General features: G+C 39.5%; 1 protein-coding gene across 1 annotated transcript in view; it reads left to right on the forward strand.

Moving 5' to 3' along the window:
• The window catches only part of LOC133527357 (putative uncharacterized protein DDB_G0271606), a 64,497-nt gene extending 48,322 nt beyond the window's left edge, over positions 1-16,175 (forward strand). Inside the window, exons 2-3 of the mRNA XM_061864308.1 lie at positions 11,645-15,276; positions 15,613-16,175. Of these exons, the coding sequence (XP_061720292.1) occupies positions 11,645-15,276; positions 15,613-15,949 (3,969 nt within the window). The 3' untranslated portion in view covers positions 15,950-16,175. The remainder of the gene's footprint in view (positions 1-11,644; positions 15,277-15,612) is intronic.
• Positions 16,176-21,482: the final 5,307 nt, after the last annotated feature.

Consider the following 21,482-nt stretch of genomic DNA (forward strand, 5'->3'; position numbering starts at 1 on the left):
AAAACTCCTATGGTTCTTCTTATTTGTCGTTCTACTCTTTGCAGAGCGCCGTGGCCAACTGCTGACATCAGGCGAAGATGTTGCTTGCCGTACGATTTCTCGCCATTTTTCGCGGTTGGAGGTCATTCTGCACGGAAAGAACGAGATATCTGTTAAATTTACAGATTTCTCTGTAAATTTTACAAATTATCTGTAAATTTTACATAACTATTTTTTCCGTGTGGCAAATGACTAGGAAATTAAATGGTTAGGTTAGGGTAAAGGTACACATCCGCAACTCTTATTAGCTTCTCATATCACTTAATACCTCCCCGTTGCAACAAAGCCTACAATGTAAACAAGCCCCGCGATTAGCGAACAGCCGTTTACGTTTCGTCTCCCACGGCTCTTGCGTGACATGGTATTATCGTGTTGTGTGTACCTCTATACTCTCTGGTCACTATATAACCTATGGGAGTTTTCTGTAGGAATCAGCATAAGTAGAGAAAAATTGCATAGCTGTGGAATGAACTGTCGCCCGCGGTATTTCCGGACCAATGCAACCTTCAAGAAAAGGGCGTACCATCCCTCCCATCCGTCCCAGGCTGGCAACGCACTTGCAACCCCTCTGGTATTGCAGGCGTCCATGGGCGATGGTAATTGCTTACCATCTGGCCATTCATTTGCTAGTTTACCTCCTATATTATAAAAAAATAAGCATAAGTAGAGCAAAATACTACAAATAGGTACAAAAAAAATCAACCGAAGTTATAACGTATCGTACCTCGTTTAAACTTGATAAACAAACAACAAGCAAGCATCCTACGATTAATATAATTCTCATATAGGCCCATTAAAACTAACATCGTGATTGTGTAACGCTCTTACGATAGATCATCAAATCTGATCTCTCGCTCCTTGACTCCTAGGGTGGAAAGATTCGCTGGCTATGGATGAGGTCTTCGTGGCTTGGTTGGCAGAGCACTGACAGAGGCTATGAGTTAGAGTCTCACCCAAGGCAGTAATTTTTGCACTTTTAAATTTATTCTAAGCATAATATACGTAGCATCGTTTGTTTGGTAAAAATTAATTTACATTGTGACGTCAAAATGATATCAGTCCCGCGTGCATTTCGCTTGTACTTGTCCATACATGTATAGGCGCGAGCGATATCATTAGATATCTCATTTCCAGTGCAATCAGTGAACCAATTTGTAAAGCAAACAAACGGCATGCGGCTCTCTAGACCAACAATTGCGGCTCTTCCATACTTCCAAACGATTAACACCTAGAGGACTTAGACCAGAAACATCAACTTTTGTGGACCCTAAAAGTCCTAAAACTGATAATCTCAACAGTGGTTGGCTCTTCTCGTCAAAAGCTTACCAACTTCTGGGTTAAACTAATCCTATTTATTAGTACACCACAATACACTTCTAACAACAAGCAAACATCAACAATGGCTCATTCCACCTACTTTTACCGTCCTACGATTAGTATTGTTCGTACTTCGAGTGCAAGCAATCTGTCAACCACTTTGTAAAACAAACAAACGTATGGCTGAGGATGTTTGTATTATTCTCTGTTTTTAGGGTGTGTAAATTTGTAGTTTAACATTATAATTTTTCTATTTGAATTAAGGAGGGAAGGTCTACAAGGATATTATGTAATTTTAAAGCCAGATTCGTTTCTATGAAAAGCACCATGAGATCACCGATCAGCCGTCATAGAAAATGACGTGTCGGACGCCTCGGCCTGGGCACGGGTCGGTCTAGCGTGAGTCATCCTAATAAGCCTCCTCCATAGATCTTCACACAATCGCTCGGGCGCTGCACTGCCCTCATCCCATCGTCTACACGAGTTATGAGATCTTATTCAGTCATCTCTCTATCTTGTTGGCGGCCTTCTCTGGATACAATCTCTGATTCGGTAGGCAGCTAAGGTGCTAAGGCATATTCTTTTATTGATTCAAAAAATTACACAGCATTACTGCGAACAAATATACTGTGAAATTTATAATAAACAGTATTTATACAGACTAATGTCACGATATAGTCTAAGGAGAGAACAAACAGTATAAATGTAAGAATAAAAACTAATACATCACACACCGACAGGACAGAAGATTCACGCTTATCCATCGCCTCACAGAATTTCATATACTCTTTACACAGATCCATCCAACACATCACATTCCGGCGCTGATGCAAGAAGCGCGTTGATATGTATATTGTAGAGCGCGGACAAGTGGTGATTTGCCATGTACGTGTTTTAGGTAAGTACAGCTAATAAATGAGGATTCGTGATCGGAAATTAAGTTGGGTTTCGGGACGAAAAGGCGTTGAACTGTGCAACTAGTTCAGGGTAGTCCGAGTATTCCTGCCTTTGTCGCTATTATAATCTTACGAGTATTTGATATATAATTTCTTAAATGTCCCATAAATCGAGGTTTTAAAAGTGACTCTACAAAGCGCTGAAGCTCATTGCACTTTCATTTTCGGAATTAGAAATTATAAATGCTACTGAGAGGTTTTGCGTACATACGTAATCAACCACAAATTTCCTAATTGGTGTTTAAGTAGCCATTATGAAATTAAAGGCTACTTGAGCTTAAAACAAGCATCCAATCATCGTATATCTTAACTTTTAATGCGACTGATGGCTATAAGTTTTGCACGTTTTAACATGGGCATTGAAATTGCTGTTTTATAGATATAAGCTTAGAGTTATTTTTAAACACGACAGGTTTAATGACAGGCGATAGCAGATGTAATAAAACAGTTCTGTGAACCATGTAATATGCGGACAGTGAGGTCACTTGATTTAATGAGGTTATGGTATATTGGATGATAATAGTAATTGTAATGTGCTCATGGCTATTAGGCTCATCTCATATCATTGAAGTAGCGGAAAATTAAGATACTTTGCAGTACATATGATGCTACTTTACTGCACTAGTGCGATCATTAGCACATTACGTAACTATGTCGGAAATTTAAAAAGGCCATATGTAGCATAAAACGTTGTACGATACATATGCGAATAGGTAAATCGCAACTCATGTCGAATTTACTATTATTCGCATTTGTATCGTAATGTATTTATTATATGTTAGTTTGTTTTGAAAGGTAAATAATAATGGATCAATGTATAACCTTTTAGGTTACCTTTACTGAAAGTTTTAGTTCAGGCCTTCGAGAGCTCTTGCAATTTATTTTTAATAGTTAATATTTTCATCAACTATTACAAAAACATACATAATTCCATCTCATAATGATTTAAATGTATAGTGTATACATATGGCAGATTATATGGATATGCTATTTTAAAATGATTTTGATATGTATACATAAACGAAACACGTAAACATTATCCAAGTACCTATAAAATCTAATCGTATGTTACAAGGCAACGGATTATGAAGAAGCACATCTGATTTACCTTTGGATGACAAATTAACGCTATAAATTAGATCCATTAAACTAAACATTAAATTATTAACTAAACTGTATGCACAATTTCACAGAGTTACCAATTAGTTCAAACAACAATGTTTAAATTCAATTAAAACAACATAAATCTTAAATACATTAAAACCCGCTAACATCTCATCTATCATCGAAAATTAGCCGCATCTTATCCGCTTTGCATAACATCCGCTAGTTTGGAGAAATTATCGCATATCATCTTCAATTTAAGCCAATTTAAACCTTAGCTACAGATAAATAAAGGCGTAGACATGAAAAGAAAAGTGCCAAACGAATGTGAAGTAACAGACGCTATTGTAGTTTTTTTCTTCTCACGATGAGGCAGATAAAATGTTTATTGTTACGGTTCGCTGTTTTTGTCACAATCTGGGAGGAAGACGGGTCAATAGAAGGTTGAATGTAGATAAGAACTTGGTAAATATAAAAAAAAAGTGGCTGACAGTGGAAAGTGGTTTCCGTTTGGTTTTTAATGAAATATGACAGGTAAGGTATGTTATTGTATACCTATCATCATTTTTTGACGTAAATTCCTTTTAGCAATTAAATAAATACAAGGTTCCATTCAGACGAAAGTTTTCAAAAAGGTTATTTACTATTCGAATAATGGCACACTTATAACTAAAAAGGTTAAAATAGATATCAGAATCTAATCGTAGTAGAAACTTTTTATCGGGAATCGTGGACGTATTCGTAAAGACTTTCAAAGAAAACTATAGCCGACATGATCAGTTAAGCTGTTGAGTTACCGCTAAGTCTTCCCTTCTTAGTAAAAGACGTATGAAATGCTGCGAAGATAATTCCTTTTGCTTTTTTTTTAATTATGTTCATTGGGCAGCAACGGAACCCTATTCTGAGCATCGTCCGACATGCTCTTGGCCAATTTTTTATAATTTTAACATGAACTCCAGCTCAGTTTTGTATTTAACTAATTAACAAAAAGCATTTAACTAGAAATTTCGCAATTAAATGTTCAGTCTACTTACGTAAGTATTCGTTATTAGTGTCACCTGTGTCTTAGTTAATACCTATAATAGCTTTTACTTAAATATTCCAACTCTTCGACCTAATGACCTGTATTTGAGTCTGAAAATGTAAATGATTAATACTCATTTTGGAAGAAATCGCAAGTGCGAGTAGGCCGTCCGTTTCCATTTCTATTTGTCATTGCTATTGTATGCAAAGTGTAATAAGAGTGAAATGCTGCTTTTTGCTCACTAACGCCAGGGAACTTATTTATTGTATAGCATACTTTACATGCTGTTACAGTTTTTTATAGAGAATCATTAGTTTTGTGAAGTTCATGGTTGAGGAACTAAAAGTAATAATTTACGACGTGGTAAATAACACTTTCAATGCGTCGGGGTTAACCTCGTTTACAATTATTCCAAATTTCAAAACGATAGTGAAAGAAGTTCCCGAAATATTTAGCAATAAAGCAGCCAGACGGGTTCAATTTTACCTGTTTGGTCCGGAAACCTAAAAACGATTCTCGTGGGGCCGAATTTTTATGCTATTTAACATCTGTGTTAAATAAAACCTACTTACTTAAAAAAATCAAAGAGGTGTTTGAAATCGCTCATCCACGTGAGCAAACTCCCCTCAGCAGGCGTGACACACTGAAATCCATATTCAGTTGGAATTACCTACGAGTCGATTATGACAAACAAATGTAGGCTTATACTTTACTACCTTATAAGAATGGCACGGCATGTTACTAAATAGCCTCAAACCAGCTCCAGTGCTAAGTGGCTACTTTTACTTCTCAATTCGGCAAGAGGTGTAGGTAAGGTTACTATTGCGAAAACAAGTTGAAATTCGTCTGATGCATCGATCAAATCTCATTCGTCTTTTATTACATGGTGTCAAACAAGATTACAGTAAGTAAATACTGCAGTTTCTGGACGAATACGGAATTCTCTGTGATCACCGGTCATAGGAAAAGCTGTTGATAATTCTTTCATCTTTAATAAGGCAGGGCATCCTTATTTTTATTTACCTATAAAAGCTGAAAATCGGCTCCGATGGTACTTTTCATTAAAGGAGCACGTTTCATTTACAAACTTGTAATGCAGTGGAATTTTCTTTCTTTTTTTTGTAAAATAAATAAATAAATATTATAAGGACATTCTTATACAAATTGACTAAGTCCCACGGTAAGCCAAGAAGGCTTGTGTTGTGGGTACTCAAACAACGATATATATAATATACAAATACTTATATGTATTATAAATATATCCGATTGCTCTAATTATAAAATGGAACTGCCTCTTTAACTTTGCTCAACCCGTTACCATCAAGATGTCGTCTCTTTGACTTCCCCAATCCAAGTGAAGGAGTCTGTACAACACTCTCCTTAGCTTCCGCTTACCTTCCTAACTAACGTGTTGCCAGGTCAGTCATGAAACATTACCCATCACTCTCACATTAATTTAGGTACTTTCGGAATGTTGCCAACGTAAAATTCATATTTGCTTACACTATTTAGTATTATTATTAAATCATGACATTTGCATAGAAAACATCCATGACTCACGATCAAATATCTGTGCTCATCACGCAAATAAATGCCCTTACCGGAATTCGAACCCAGGACCATCAGCTTCACAGGCAGGGTCACTACCCACTAGGCCAGAGCGGTCCTCAGAATAGGTTTCAAATAGAGGCTTTTGTTTGTATTTTGTTTTCGTAGTAAGTTTTCATGAAAGGGGCTTCTATACCTTCTGTGTAAATAGTTTTATTTGACTGTGGTCTACTATTTTCTCCTATATCTATTTTCCAAACATGACCGAGGTGATATTCAACTGCCTCCGGCCCCTAAAAAATAATTTTATGATCGATGATCGTATCAATACTTTCGAGACAATGGCTATATCTATAACATCGATCTATTGGCTCACCTTAGTTCCGGTTAGATCAATACGCCTACTGTTTGATTTTGGACAATGGTGAGAAGTTTAGTGTAGATTCAGATGGTTTTGATACAGTTTTCTTTTGTTGACTTATGTCAAGGGCTTCATTGTCATGTCATGTGGCTTTTTAAAGGCTTTTTAAATTGCGGCTCTTCTAGTTTTCGAAATACATATGAACATCTTGACAAACTTTTGCTACTAAAGTAAGAGTAGCGCGTATTCCAAAACGTTTTGATTTATTAAATTTTTGCCTCAAACTCTTCCTCTTAAAATTTGAAATTCCATATGTTATTGTACATTTTTACATCGGCTAATTTTTGTTTCTGCAAAGTAAGTTTCTGCAGTTCAAGACAAATTTGCATCGACTACAATATGTAAATTCTTTTTTTTTTTAACGGACAATCTTACCCAAATCGATCTAGTCCCACCTAATAAGCTTAAACAAAAAGGAGTAGTGTTATAGGCACTACGTAGTGGATGGCATATATGTATATTAGAAGGATATAAATAAATAAATAAATAAATATTATAGGACATTATTACACAAATTGACTAGGTCCCACAGTAAGCTCAATAAGGCTTTAGTTGAGGGTACTTAGACAACGATATATAAAAATTATTAATCATCTACATAGAAAACGTCCATAAATGCACAAATAAATTAAAATTATTGTTAACTTTTGTAAACTATTGTAAGCGGCAGGACAGGCTCATCATAGTGTCAGAGTCACAGTGCAAAATACAATACAAATACAAAATTTATTTCGTTACAAGGCATAGGTCAAATATAGGATAAAACACGAATAGGTTTCACCTACAAATATTACAATTTGGATTAGCAGTAACCCTCACACTAGGTCAAGCCTGTGTCGTGAGGACAATAGGAAATACCAGGAGATTTATCAATAAGAATGATAATAATAAAACATTATAAAGTATGTTTCGGTCAAAAACTAATTTAGTATTTTATGTATTTTTTTTGTACATGCCTATGCAGGATGGCTCCTGCTTCGCTGCAAAGTCTGTGTAGAGTTAGCTTAGAGATAGACTAGCTCTACCCACATAACTAGGATGGATGAATAGTCAATGGTTTCTATAGCGTCGTCACCGTACCTATTATTGTAAGGTGCCCGTTAAAGGCGGGCTACCGGCGCGCGCGCCGAATTCGGTCTACTTTTATTCTTATTGGAATGCCGGCCGACAGGTTCCACGAAATTTCCTTGAGCAGCGGTCTAAGACGAAGGCGGTAGCGACTTTTATTCATTAGGGATACGAGCAATGCTGTTCAATGCTATCATAAAATACGTTGATAAAAATTATACTGCGGCATATTATTGTAAAAAAATTATTCCTAAAAATGTTTTGTCAACGTATTTTTGGGCCACCTGTATCTACTTCTATGACGACAAAAATAGGTAGTAACGATAAAGATGGAAGAAAATAACTTCATTTAGTTCTATTGATGAGTCATGCGAACACCCAACTCAAATCAATAATAGGAAAATGCTCAAGATTTGTTGGTAAAACTATTTACAGAAACAAAATATTATACGTCGATAATTTAAGCTAGGGTCATTGCGCTAGTTACCGTCCAGCTCTAGTTTTCATCCACTTCATAAATTTGAATATAAACCTACCTTACTGCACAAATTTGGAATTAATGCAAACCTTAATATCTAAACAATAGGTCTATCTACATAATAAATTATATTTTGCCAGTAGCATATTAAAAACAAAATATATTAGTTGCCACTGCGTCATGTAGTTGAAAACTGGACGGAAACTAGCGGAATGGTCACACGCCTGATTTTTTAATACTAAGCAACTCACTTGACCTAGTAAGGAGACCGGTAACCGTAGGTCGTTATTTGCCATCGTCAAATAAATAAATAAAACCGCTACTCTCGTATCTTGGCCCAACCCCTATCCAACGTAAACATTATCTCATACTTAGTGCTTTTACACTTTCTCCCCAAACACCTCTGGTGGTCGTTTAGTATTACGTTTGGTTGTCATCCGATCCGGGTCAATTCTGAATATGTATAAAATGTTGTTTATTTCTGTTATTACCACGGTATTACATAGTTAGTTTCATACTTATTTGTCTCCGAGAAATTTACTTATTGTTTATGGACTGACACCGATGAACGATTTAGTAACAGTAAGGATAGTATAGCGATTTAGCTACTTAGACAAGTTGCTCTTGTCGTTGAGTATTTCCTGAGGCTAGCTCTTAGAGTACCTTTTTTTTTTTTTTTTTTTAAGAGGGGAAATGCATTACGCATACCACCCAGGCGCGGGGACGGGCCTGGGGTGGTTATGTGGGACTCCCATATAGGCTGATGAGACCCATGGTTTACCCACTAAAACCCCTCTGTTGCCGCCTCAGTGCTATAGGGCGAGGTCCCAGGGACGCCGAAGTACTCTTCCGCGACCTCGCCAGCGACCGTCCGTACTCGGACTCGACTCGTGGAATCACCCCTCCACCTCAGTGAGCGCGTTGATAAACGTCGCGCCCGCCCACGCAGGGACCCTAGTGTAGGCGGCAGATGTCCCCGAGCCTGCCGCCCACAGGTACCCTTATGGGGGTAATCGGCGGTCGTATGCCAACCGCCGCCGCCCCACGCGCTTGCGGCGCATTGGCTGAGAGGCCGGATCCTCCTCCCTGCCGCGCTCCGCCGCCTCCTTATGCGCCATCACGTCCTCGCAGAAGGAGGCTACAGCTTCCCATCGCCTCTCCCCACCAATCATGGCTCTTACCACCGCAGGCAAGGAAAGGTCTCTACCTACTACAGCCACGAGTGCGGCCCGCTGCTCTGCCCACGCTGGGCACACCGCCAGCGTGTGTAACGCCGTATCTTCAGCGTCGCCGCAGTCGTGACACTGCATTGTCGGTTCCCGTCCCGCCCTCCTACACAGGTATCTCCCGAAGCAACCATGCCCCGAGAGGACCTGGGTAAGGTGGAAGGAGAGGAGCCCCCCCTTTCTTCCGATCCATCTCTCCAGGACAGGTCGAATGGCTTCGATGGTCCAGTGGCCGGCGCTAGGCGCCTCCAGTCGCTCTTTCCACTTCTGGAAGAGCACTCGACGGGAGTCAAGTCTCCACCGTCTGACCTCCTCCAGAGGTGGTTGGACCCCCCTGGCCCGCGCCTCGGTGACACGCCAATAAATATCAGCTAACACCGCTGCGTCGAGGTCCCAAGGCGGAGTCCCCGCCAACACGCACGCTGCCCCGTGGGAGACGCTGCGATACGCCCTCGCCATCCTGACCGCCATTACCCGCTGCGGCCTTCGCAATTGGGCCTTATTTTCGGCGGTCAGGGAATCGGCCCAGATGGGCGCGCCGTACAGGGCCATCGACCGCACCACCCCCGCGTACAGTTTCCTACCGCCCACGTTCGGCCCGCCGACGTTGGGTAGAAGTCGGCTAAGAGCCGACGCCGCCCCTATTAGTTTGGGAGCAAGGCCCTCAAAGTGTTTTTTGAACGTCCAACGGCTGTCAAGGACTATGCCCAGGTACCGCATTGTCGACTTGACCGTGATGGACGCTCCCCCCACTATTAGGTTAGAACCCGCCGGAGGGGCCTTCCGGGGCCCATGGAAACACAGGGCCTCAGATTTGTTCAAAGCCACCTCCAGCCCCAGCCTCCTAATTCGGGCCACAACCGACGCCACTCCCGCCGTGGCCCGAATTGATGCCTCCCTGAAGGTGCTGCCGCGAGCCGTCACCAGAGTATCGTCGGCGTAACAGGTCACGCTGACCCCCGGCAAGTTGGCCCCCCTCAACACCCAGTCGTATCCGATGTTCCACAGGAGTGGTCCTAGAACAGACCCCTGTGGAACGCCACACGACAGCTCCTTCTCCTCCCAATCACCGCGCGCAGGGTACCTGACGGTTCTATCGGTGAGATAATCCTCCACCGTCTTCCGCAGATACTCTGGCACGACATGGCGCCTCAGTGCAGCCTTGATGCAAGCCCAAGGCAGGGAGTTAAATGCGTTGGCGATGTCAAGAGACACCGCCAAAACCACCTGACCCCGGGACACTGCTTCGTCCGCCAGATCCTTCACCCTCGCAATTGCGTCAATGGTGGACCTGCCCCGACGGAAACCGAACTGATGGACACTGAGGTCCGGACCCTCCCCCTTAAGATGACGTACGAGACGAGCAGCCACCACGCGAGCTCTTAGAGTACCTAACCTGAGTCAATCCAACGTATATTACAGTACAGTTGGCATCAAAATTCTCTGATCGTAACAAAAATAGAAACGTGGCTATATGTATATACCTATAGACCAATAAACTGTATTTATATTACTTAAGTAACATGAATGAAGCCTTCTCTTACTAATTATAAGTACCTTAATGCCCACTGTTTCTTAGACCTCTTCTAAACTAAAAACAAAAAACATCACGGTTGCTCATACTGAAAAAAGGAGAAAATAAAAGTAAAAAGCCGACCTACAATAATTTAGGAATCGTGAGTCGACAGCGTGAAATCGATTCCGTCTCAATGTCAAGGCGACGGCCGTTTACTTTACTATACGTCTCTTTCGTCTGCCGAATGCTAAAAGGAGAAAATAACAACGTGACGAGACTGATGATCCCTGGTGATTCTACTGCACTACTTTTGTTTTGTGCACGTATTTTCAGACCATGAATATACGAATATAGGAAATCACCAAAAGTTTTTAAGCTTCTGTTTAGAAATGAGTATCTAAATTATCTCATTGTAGTTATTTTATAAAATGTAGATAAAATATAAAAGTTTCATATTGCACCTATTCGAAATTATTTCGATAATTTACTCTGGCCAACCCACCTTGTCAGCAGGAAAAGGCGTGAAATTCAAGTTATCTATAGAACCTCCGCGCAATTTTTTTTAAAATTTGCTGCCTTCTTTTAATTGACGGAAATGGCTTGCCAAACTATACGATGGTACAGACAATAACAGCATTGTTTATAAGTGTCCTTAAATGTTTAGGAACGACCGTTGATAAATTTTAAAGAATAGCGCTGTATGTGATTGAGTTATAATTGGTATATTTTTCCCGCCTGAAACTTTTTTTTTTTATCTTATACTATTGCAACACTAACGACTTCGAATTCTTGCGAAAAGGAAAAGTAATCGATTCTGCGTTGGAGTCAGACGGAAATCGCTATAATCAACTTTTTATCGATACCTTACAACCTGAATTTATCACAATAGTAATAAAAGTTAATCTGTTGTTGTCATTTTATTTATATTTCGGTTTTATTTGTTTCAGGTTACAGCCCTGGCTGTGCTCAGCTTAACAAACGCAAAAAACTCAACCACGAAAGCGAAACCGAAACGACAACTTGACAACATCCGAACGCCGCAAAATCTACAATACTCTCTGGTACTTCCTCACTCGAGAGTGGCTTCCTTCCGGTCATTGACAAGCAGCCGAAGAATTTCTCATGGCGTACCACGAGCTGGAAAACTTCCACCTTATGCCGTCCAGATGGAGCCTGTAGTCCAATATTCCCAAAAGGACCCTCTTTATGATCCCACCCTTGATAACTTGGATGATACTGTAGTTAACAAGAATGAAATCTACGCTCAGCCTAAGATCTTGAATATTCACGACCAATTACCTGAAAGTTATGGCCCTCCGTATGGATCGCTCCCGACAGCGCCGTTGTACAGCCAAGGAGATCACCCGCACTATTATGAAGCTCCAGAGCCTATTATTGAAATTATCATTAAAGAATCAAACGAATCTTTACCGGCACCACCACCTCAGCCGATTCCGAAAAAGAAGAAGGAACCGGTTCATGTATTCTACGTAAAATACAGCAAGGATCCGCATTCTAAGGACAAGGTTGTGTATGAGAAGCCAGTTCCCGCGATCACTCCCCCAACCAACCACCAAGATGAAAATGAACACCATGAAGACTACGTCACAGTGACTCCAGAACCATTGTATCTTCCTCGTGAAACGACAACACTAAGAGCTATCATTAAACCGGAATCTGAACAATATCACAGTGATAGCAGTGTCAAAGTGACATTTGGAAATGAAGGTCAAGGCCGACATTACAGTGACAGGCGCGAAAGTAGTTCTCAAACTGAGGATCACGAAGAAACTGCCCCGAGACCGGCTATAGCGTATCCTCAACAACAGCCAATCCATCCACCATTAGAGCGTTCAGCTACACCAAAACCTCAAATTCATGAACCTGCTTTAAGACCCCAGAGTCATTCTGGTCCTACTCCGCAGACATACCGTCCTACCCAACATGCACAGAGCCGTATTCAATTCCAACAACCTAAAATTCCCAACGAGCAGCAACTACCACGACAAGGTCCTTCTGTTTCTCCATTCCGAACACAAACTCTCGTTCCTCGCCCAAATCCATTGGGGTCTTCTCCATCAGCTAGTCCCATTAGTTCTTTTGCAAACAGCGGCCCGGGCTCCTTCTTTGCGAATAGTGGCCCTGGACCTATAACTCACTTCGGCAATGGTCCTACTGTCCCAGGACCTGTAGGCCCTACCTTCCCTCCCGCGTTCTCTCGGCCGTCTAACAATCCACCAGCATTCCATTCTCGCCAAAATCCACCATTTGCATCTAGGCCGCATTTCAATGGACCTCCAAGAGGACCCCCTGCGTTCCATTCCGGGCCACAGAGACCATTCCATCAAGGTCCAGCTCAGCCGTTCTTTGATGAACCCAAATACTTGCAAGAAAATTATCATACCATAACGACTGAGCAGATCGACCAGTCAAAAGATCAGTTGGCGTCAAATAGGCAACCTAACTTTAACTTTATTCCCAAACCTAGCCCAAGTCCTACGCCTTCCCATTTCCAAGAACATTTGACGCGTCCTCAGCATATTCCAACCAGCCAACAAATACCCCAGCAAAGACCACCTCAACAGTTCTTAGACTCTCGCAGTAAACCGTCCTTTGCTGCATCTCCCAGCAGATCTCCTTTCTTCAACCTTAAACCATCGCCTCCACAGATTGATGATAATCGTCCTCCTTTCCATCAATTCTCTTCGGTACAAAATCAACCACAGCAGCCTTCTTTCAGCTTCCATCAAGGACCTCAGTCGCAACCTAGACCTACTCCTCTATCACCAACTCAACAAAGCATTCGCAACCAGCACTCCTTCCCAGGACCTTCTCCCATCCCTCATACACAGTTCCTCCCTCAACCTTCCTCCCCTCCGCTATTTAACTTCCACGCGCAACCATCTCCGGCACCAGAGTCACAAAACCAGTTCCATCAGATATCACCTTCCGAGAGACCTCATTTCGCTCAACCGCAAGGTCCAAGTGAAAGACCATTCTTGGGTAGTCAGTCTAGTTTCCATGACCAAGCCAATCTTCAACATCAACAAAATGTTGGTCAATTTGTTCCAAACGGTGGGGAATTGGTTGCCGCTATACCCAAATATGAGCAACATATTACAGTAACAGGACCTACAACTGATTACAGCAGTTTAAGCGGATCTAATCAACCTACACCTGCAGCCAGCCATAATGCCAAACAACAATATCAAGAACAACAACAAAGGCAACAGCAACTAGAACATCATCAGCAGCAACAGATTAGAGAGCAACAGCAACAGTATCAGCAGCAGCAACAAGATCAACAACGTCTTCAGCATCAACAACAACAATATCAGCAACAAGAACAACAGCACCAACGTCTCCAGCATCAACAACAGCAATATCAGCAACAAGAACAACAACACCAACGTCAGCAGCAACAACAGCGAGAACAGGAGCAGCAACAGCAGCAACAGTATGACGCCGAACAAGAACAAGTCAGGTTGCAATTAGCTCAAAACGTCAAAAAACAACAAGAGGAAATTCAACGACTTCAATCTCAATTATTGCAAGCGCAGCAACAACAGCCACAGCAACAGCATCAACTAACTCAGTCTCGTAACAACTATAACCAACAACAATTCGAAAGTTCATCACCTAAGTACCAATTCTCGAATGACAGGCAACAGCAACCTACGTTCTCCTCTAGCACTCCATCTCCGGCCTATTACCAATCAACCTCCAGAACTGTCGAAATTAAACCCACCACTCAGAAGTATGTCTCGTCTACATTGAACTCGATAAGCACTACTCCAGAGGCGAAGAAGGAAGAGAAGAAAAACAAAAAGCCTGCCGTAGAACTTCCCGACGAAGTTCCGGATGACCTTCGCCAACAACTGCTATCGTCGGGTATTTTAGACAACGCTGACATTAGTATATTAGATTATGACAAGGTTGGAGAGACTCCTTTGGAATCTTTGCCTCCAGATCAGCTGGCCAACTTTTTCAGCGCTGGTGGTGGACAACAAATTGCCGCTAGTGAAAATAGACCGATAGTCGTAAAACCTAATGGAGACTTCATTCAATCAAGAATTGATGATGAAGAAGAAGACGACCAGGAAATTGCTGCATCTGAAAATGTGCCAAGTTATGTAGCGCCACCGCCGTCACTAAAACAAGCTGTGGAAATGAAAGTAGTCCATTTCGATCCTAAAAGCGACAAGGGCCAGAATATTGCGAAAGAGTATGTCAAAGAAGATGCTACCCAATTAGAGCCTGTAGCCCTGAACGATAAGAAATATAACAGGTACTTGCCACTGAAAGTGAGTGGTAATCAATTTCCTCTACCTGATATCTTGAAGGGTAGAAAAGTTACTTCAGTTGTCGTGTTAGCCCCTGTTGAAACTGAGGCTTTGAATGGTGATCATTCCAGGGCGGAACGCGCAACTAGCACTAGCTTAAAAGGCATTAAGTTCGTCGCTGGTGACAGCCTGTATGACTTGCTGAAACGGCCATCGAAGGAGAATTTCGAGAAATGGCTTGAAACTGAAAAGAAGACAGAGTCAGATCTCCAGTCAGTTATTCTACTTGTGCTCGGGTAAGATATTATATTTATAAATTTTATGTTGAGCTCTGTATTTTTTACAAAATATAAATAAGAAAATATGATTTTCAATGGAAGCGAGTTTATCTTGTGCAAGAGCGCTTCAAATACTTGAGTCATACCTAGGTAGATTTACAAGCATGATTTTCATGTAATATATATCATCTTGTTATTATACTTAGTCATTTTGATCTGATACACGAAAGAGATAACAGTTTATTTTCTTTATAAATTTAAAGTGTAAATAATGCTGAAGTTCCCTGCATATACTTATTCTTCAAACAAACAGTTTTTATTTCTCGTTATTTAGATACACTTTTTTATTTCCAGGAATGACACGGCTCCAGAAGAAAAAGAAATCTTCATGTACGACATATCCTCAGGAAACGTTAACAAGCTCAGTGGTGAACTCTCAAACGCCTTTGTTGAAGCAGCTGAAAACAACTCACTCAGCAAAGATATTGAAAAACTCGCAATCGAAGGAGAAGGGACTCCTGAAAACTTCGACAAGGAATCAGACGACAAGATCGCTGAAGGATCAGAAAATGTGCCATTATTAGTAGACTTGTCTGGCCTCAGCCTAGACCAAGAAAACAGCAATCAAGTGTCAATATCATCGGGATACAGTAAAACAAAACTTGGACGATCATTAAGAAGGCATTCATAATAAACGCGCCGTAAGGCGTGCGACCCTGTAAATAGTGTAGATTAGTATAACTAAATTAAAACTACGTGATTTCACGTAATTAGTCCATATTTTTTATGAAAGTGATAATCGGGTTGTACAATATTAAGTACTTAAAAATAATGCATTTTATTTTCTCGATTTTTCCCTTGTGATCCCAATATATGATGTTATTGTGGTAACAATGAAATAAATTTGTAATTTGTTACTTTGCTATTTTATTTATTTATCTATAAGATCGTTCACCTTATTACTATTTTTAAAGTTACCGTATTTTTGTATTGTTACTTATCATTTAAGTCACATTTTCAAATGCTAATTACGAGTATTACAAGGCCTTGGGAAGGTCTATCGAAAGATCCGGGGGGTCTCTGTTGTTTCCCATAAAGGTTTAAGTCATAATATATTGTTTGTCCACATTTTCATTAGTTATAATATTCTCTGAAACGCGCAGCTTATCAGGATTGCCATAAAACAAATCTAACCTAACCTAACCTATTGAGGACCTTACTAAAATCTTGAAAAGTTAACGGTTTCAGAATTATGACTAATGATAGTCTGACAATCATTTTACATTATGACTTTCAATAATTATGTCAAACAAAGGGATCCGGGGTGAAACCGAATATCACCAGCGAAACCAAATCCCACAGACTTCGCTGGTTCGGTTAGAATGGAAGAGGATCGGGCTGCCAAGAGGGCGTACTTGGCAAGACCGACTGGTGGCCGCCCGGCGGTTCGACCCAGAGGGCCTACCGCGAACCACATTCGACTGGTTGTCTCCCTGTCACACTTACGTACGAATTTAAAAGTGCGACAGAGAGGCAACACGTCGAACGTGGTTCGCGGTAGGCCCTCAGATACCGCTGGGGAGACAGCGTTGTAGCGGACCTGCGGCAGCTCCAAGCCAATATTAGCAGGAAGTGGCGCAGGATCGGGAAAAGTGGCCTGTTTTCGAGACCAAGCCCCTCTTTGTGTCGCTGAGTCACATTAGTTAGTTAATTAATTGTTACAAGAAAATATAATTTTGTGACAATCTTACACAAATCCCTCAAGTCAACCTCTTCACGGTAAGCTAAAGGGCTTATATTACATCCATCCTGCCGTGGGGCCATACGATCGTAGGGACAAATTAAAAATGTTCATTATAAAAACATAAATAATTGTCTGTACCGGGCAGTGTTGGCCGAAACGTTAATGCAATTGACCATTACTTACACAGTGGTCAATAAAAACTTTCTTATTCTTATTAACCATTAAAAATTGAACCGAGTTTACGGTTCAATTTGCAACTGCAAATGCAAAGGAACGGAAAATGCAAGACAACAACTTGGTAAAAGAAATAATCAGAAAAGTCCATAAAGATTGTTCCAATCCCGATAAAATTATACGTCTAGGAAAATACAATAAAGACAAAAATCGACCAATTAAAGTGAGTTTCAACAATGAAAATGACACAAAACAAATACTCCGAAACAGAGAAAACATTGGCATGGACAATATAAAAATATACGGGGATAGAACCCCGCTTCAACAGGATTATTTGAAGCGACTTAAAGAACAACTGGACCAACGCCAGCTAAGCGGTGAGCAGAATCTAATTATTAAATATATCAAAGGTGTCCCGCAAATTGTCAAAGACCAGTCAAAAAACTAGATCGTAAAGGCATTTATTCCAGTGATGATGATATAGTTTATAATAAAATTGACAACTATGCAGATATACCTATAAGCAGCACATCGCTAAAATTTCTATACGCCAACGCTCGAAGTCTCATGACGCGAGGAAAACTAGACGAACTTAAGTGTATCTTAAAGTCCTTCAAGAGTCACATACATGTTATAATCGTGACAGAAACATGGATAAAATCAGATAATGATGCGATTCTTCTGGAAATACCTAACTACGCACACTGCTACAATTACAGACCTGATAAAATAGGAGGTGGAGTTTCAATCTATGTACATAAGAGTCTTAACCATAAAATAACAGAAAACTTGTACAGCAGTAGCGTTAATTATATCTGGATTTACTTAGAAAAATTTGCGCTCCATATTGGAGGTATATATAGACCTGGATACTCAAACATAGACTCGTTCCTACACGAATATAGTCAAAAGTTAGAGCAACGCCAGAGAGTTATAACTTTTGGAGATTTCAATCTTGATTTACTCGATAAAAATCAAGCCGCCATAGAATACTTAAATATGCTGGAAGAAAATGGAGTAAATATACTAAACAAAATTGATATAGAGTACGGCACAAGAACGACGAATACAACTAATACCTTACTAGATCATGTAGCAACTAATTTAAGAAAAGAACATTTTGAGATAACCATAATAGAATCAGCGCTATCGGATCACAAACAGATATGCTTAGAAGTTAAGAAAATGAAACATAATCCAAGAGAGAAAGTCCAATACGAAGCCATAGACTATGATAAATTATATAAAAGCTTTACAAATACAGCTGAAGAAAGTGAAACATATGAAAATCTGGAACAAAACATTAAAGAAAAGATAGAATCATGTAAGATAGTGAAAACAAAGATACAAAATCTGCCACAAGACGAATGGATAAATAGGGAAATAATAAATGGAATAAATGAAAGGAATTACTACTGGCGGCAGCTGAAAGGGGATATAAACAATACAGAATTAAAAGAGAAGTTTGTAAGGAAGAGAAATCAAGTAACAATTACTATAAAGAAAACAAAGAATACTTACTACCAAAACTCATTTGCTAAATTTAAAAATAAACCAAAGAAAATGTGGGCCATGATTAATGATTTATCCAAAAACAAGTTAAAGGAATCTGTTATGCCAACAAGTTTAGATACGGGAAATGGAGAAATAATAAACCAACAAGAAATATGTGAATACTTCAACGAATATTTTGCTACCATTGGGTCCGTATTAGCCAACAAAATTCCTGATATGTATCACAATACTATAGACACTAGTACATTATGTAACCGCTCTATTCCCGACAAACATCTTACAGAATTCGAACCTTGCACCACTTCCGAAGTCCGCAAAATAATCGATCATCTTGACGCTAACACAAGTACAGGAATAGACAAAATTAGCACTAAAAGTATTAAATGTATCAGAGACCTAATAGTTGCTAAACTAGCAAACAGTTTCAATCAATGTTTACGAGATGGTAAATTTCCTGACAGTATGAAGATAGCCAAAGTAACGCCAATATTTAAAACCGGAAAACGAACCTGTCCAGGAAACTACCGCCCTGTATCAGTTCTTCCTATACTTTCTAAAATATTAGAGAAAATTATTCACACGAGGCTTCAGACATACCTTAATTCGATAAACTTCCTTTCTGAATTTCAATATGGATTCCGAGCTAAATCGAACACCCTATCTGCAACTTTAGACCTAGTAACAGATATAAGACAAAATATAGATAAAAGAAACTTAGGACTCTGTATATTTGTAGATTTAAAAAAAGCATTCGACACCATTAGTCACTTTTTGATGTTTAAAAAGTTAGAACATATAGGAGTCGAAGGAAAAGCTCTCTCAATGATCAAATCTTATCTAGAAAACCGGCAACAAGTCTTAAAAATAGGCAACATGATTAGTAGTCCTCAAAAAATCACATACGGCATACCGCAGGGGTCAATTTTGGGCCCACTACTTTTTATAACCTATATAAATAATATCGCGGATCTTGATTTACAGGGACAAGTATCTCTCTATGCGGACGATACTTGCTTGATGTATTTTGGAAAGTCAATCGATGAGCTCATAGATCGTGCTCAAAGCGACTTAAACAAGCTAACAGATTGGTTTAAACAAAATCTTCTCACTATTAACGCATCAAAAACTAGCTATATGATATTTTCCGCTAAAAATAAAACTATTGGACCTTACGAATCACTACATATCAATGGAGAAATAATTAAAGCTTCTTCACAAGAAAAATACTTAGGTCTATTACTTGAGCCGCGCCTTACTTGGAATCTCCAAATAGACCGTGTCAGAAAAAAAATGATCTCGCTAACAGGCTCACTGCGCCATGTCGTCGGATGTTTCCCTAGAAATGTACGCTATGTAATTTACAACTCATTAGTAAAGCCACATCTAGAATATTTGATTGAGATCTGGGGTTGCGCGGCAAGCACTCACTTGAATAAGTTGCAAACATCGCAAAATAAGCTACTAAAGGTATTATTTGGATATGACTATTATACTTCAACAAGAAAAATTTACGAAGAACTAAAAATTATGCATATTAAACAAATTTACGTTTTTAAAACCTGTATCTTGGTCTATAAAATTTTACATAAGAAACTGCATACAAAACTTTCATTTACATATAAGCAGAATAAATATAATCTTCGAAATAAACATAGCTTAAAGTTACACTTCCATAGAACAAATTACGGAAAACGAAGTATTTTAAACGAAGGTGCAAAATTGTACAACAAATTGACGCCGAGTATTAAAAATAGTCCTTCGTTCAAAATATTCAAAAATAAACTGAAACGGTATGTTGTTGAAAATATTTCGCTAAAATAGTTAAATACATATAACAATTGCAAATATGTAAAAACAATAAAGGCAAATCAGCCTATTAACTTGAACGAATATTTTCAAATACAAAACTGCTTGGTATACCACGTTAACTAAAAAAAAAAAAAAAAAAACTTATACTGCTCCTAAAATACTTTTACATTAAGAAGCATGACATATTTTGATCTAAAACTATTAATTCTTGGATACTGTACTCGCAGAGTTATGCATGTTGTTGTTACGCTACCCACTCTTAATTAGTTAATATTGTACAGTTTTTGCATCGCACGGCCGCGGGTGCGCTACGAATACCAACCTTACTCCTATTCAAATAAGTATATATGCGAATTCACTCGTGTTTCCGAGGGATGCAAAAACATACACACCACGTCATTGTATAGCATTAAGTTAAATTTAAATTCTCATTTTAAGTGAATAATGTATATTCTTATGAGAATAAATGTCTTAAACCATAATGGTTAATAGTCAATTGCAATTAACGTTCGGCCAATTCGAACGTAGGACCTCTAGTTTGGCAGGCAGAGTCACACCGACCACCTTTAGGCTACGCTACTTTTAGGCTAAGTATTTATTTATTTTATTTTATTTAATCTTTATTGCACAAAAGAAAACCTTTTAGTACAAAAGGCGGACTTAATGCCATGAGGCATTCTCTACCAGTCAACCTTTAGGCAAAGCAGAGAGATTGTGGGCGGTGCTACTTTAACAACAACAACCAAATATAATACAATAACATACCATACATACATAATACATACATACATAAATATACATACTTATATTTCTTATAATATATACATAAATAACGACAAAACATATAGAGCTTACCCGTACATTATTATTTTTTCATTCTGCTAGCAAAGAAAGCACGTAAGGATTTTTTAAATGCAAACTTATTTTGAGCATTTTTGATGCCGTAGGGAAGTCCGTTCCAAAGACGGGCCGCCTGCACGGA

The sequence above is a fragment of the Cydia pomonella genome, chromosome 18 (assembly GCF_033807575.1).
Source record: "Cydia pomonella isolate Wapato2018A chromosome 18, ilCydPomo1, whole genome shotgun sequence".
In the NCBI taxonomy this organism is placed as follows: domain Eukaryota; kingdom Metazoa; phylum Arthropoda; class Insecta; order Lepidoptera; family Tortricidae; genus Cydia; species Cydia pomonella.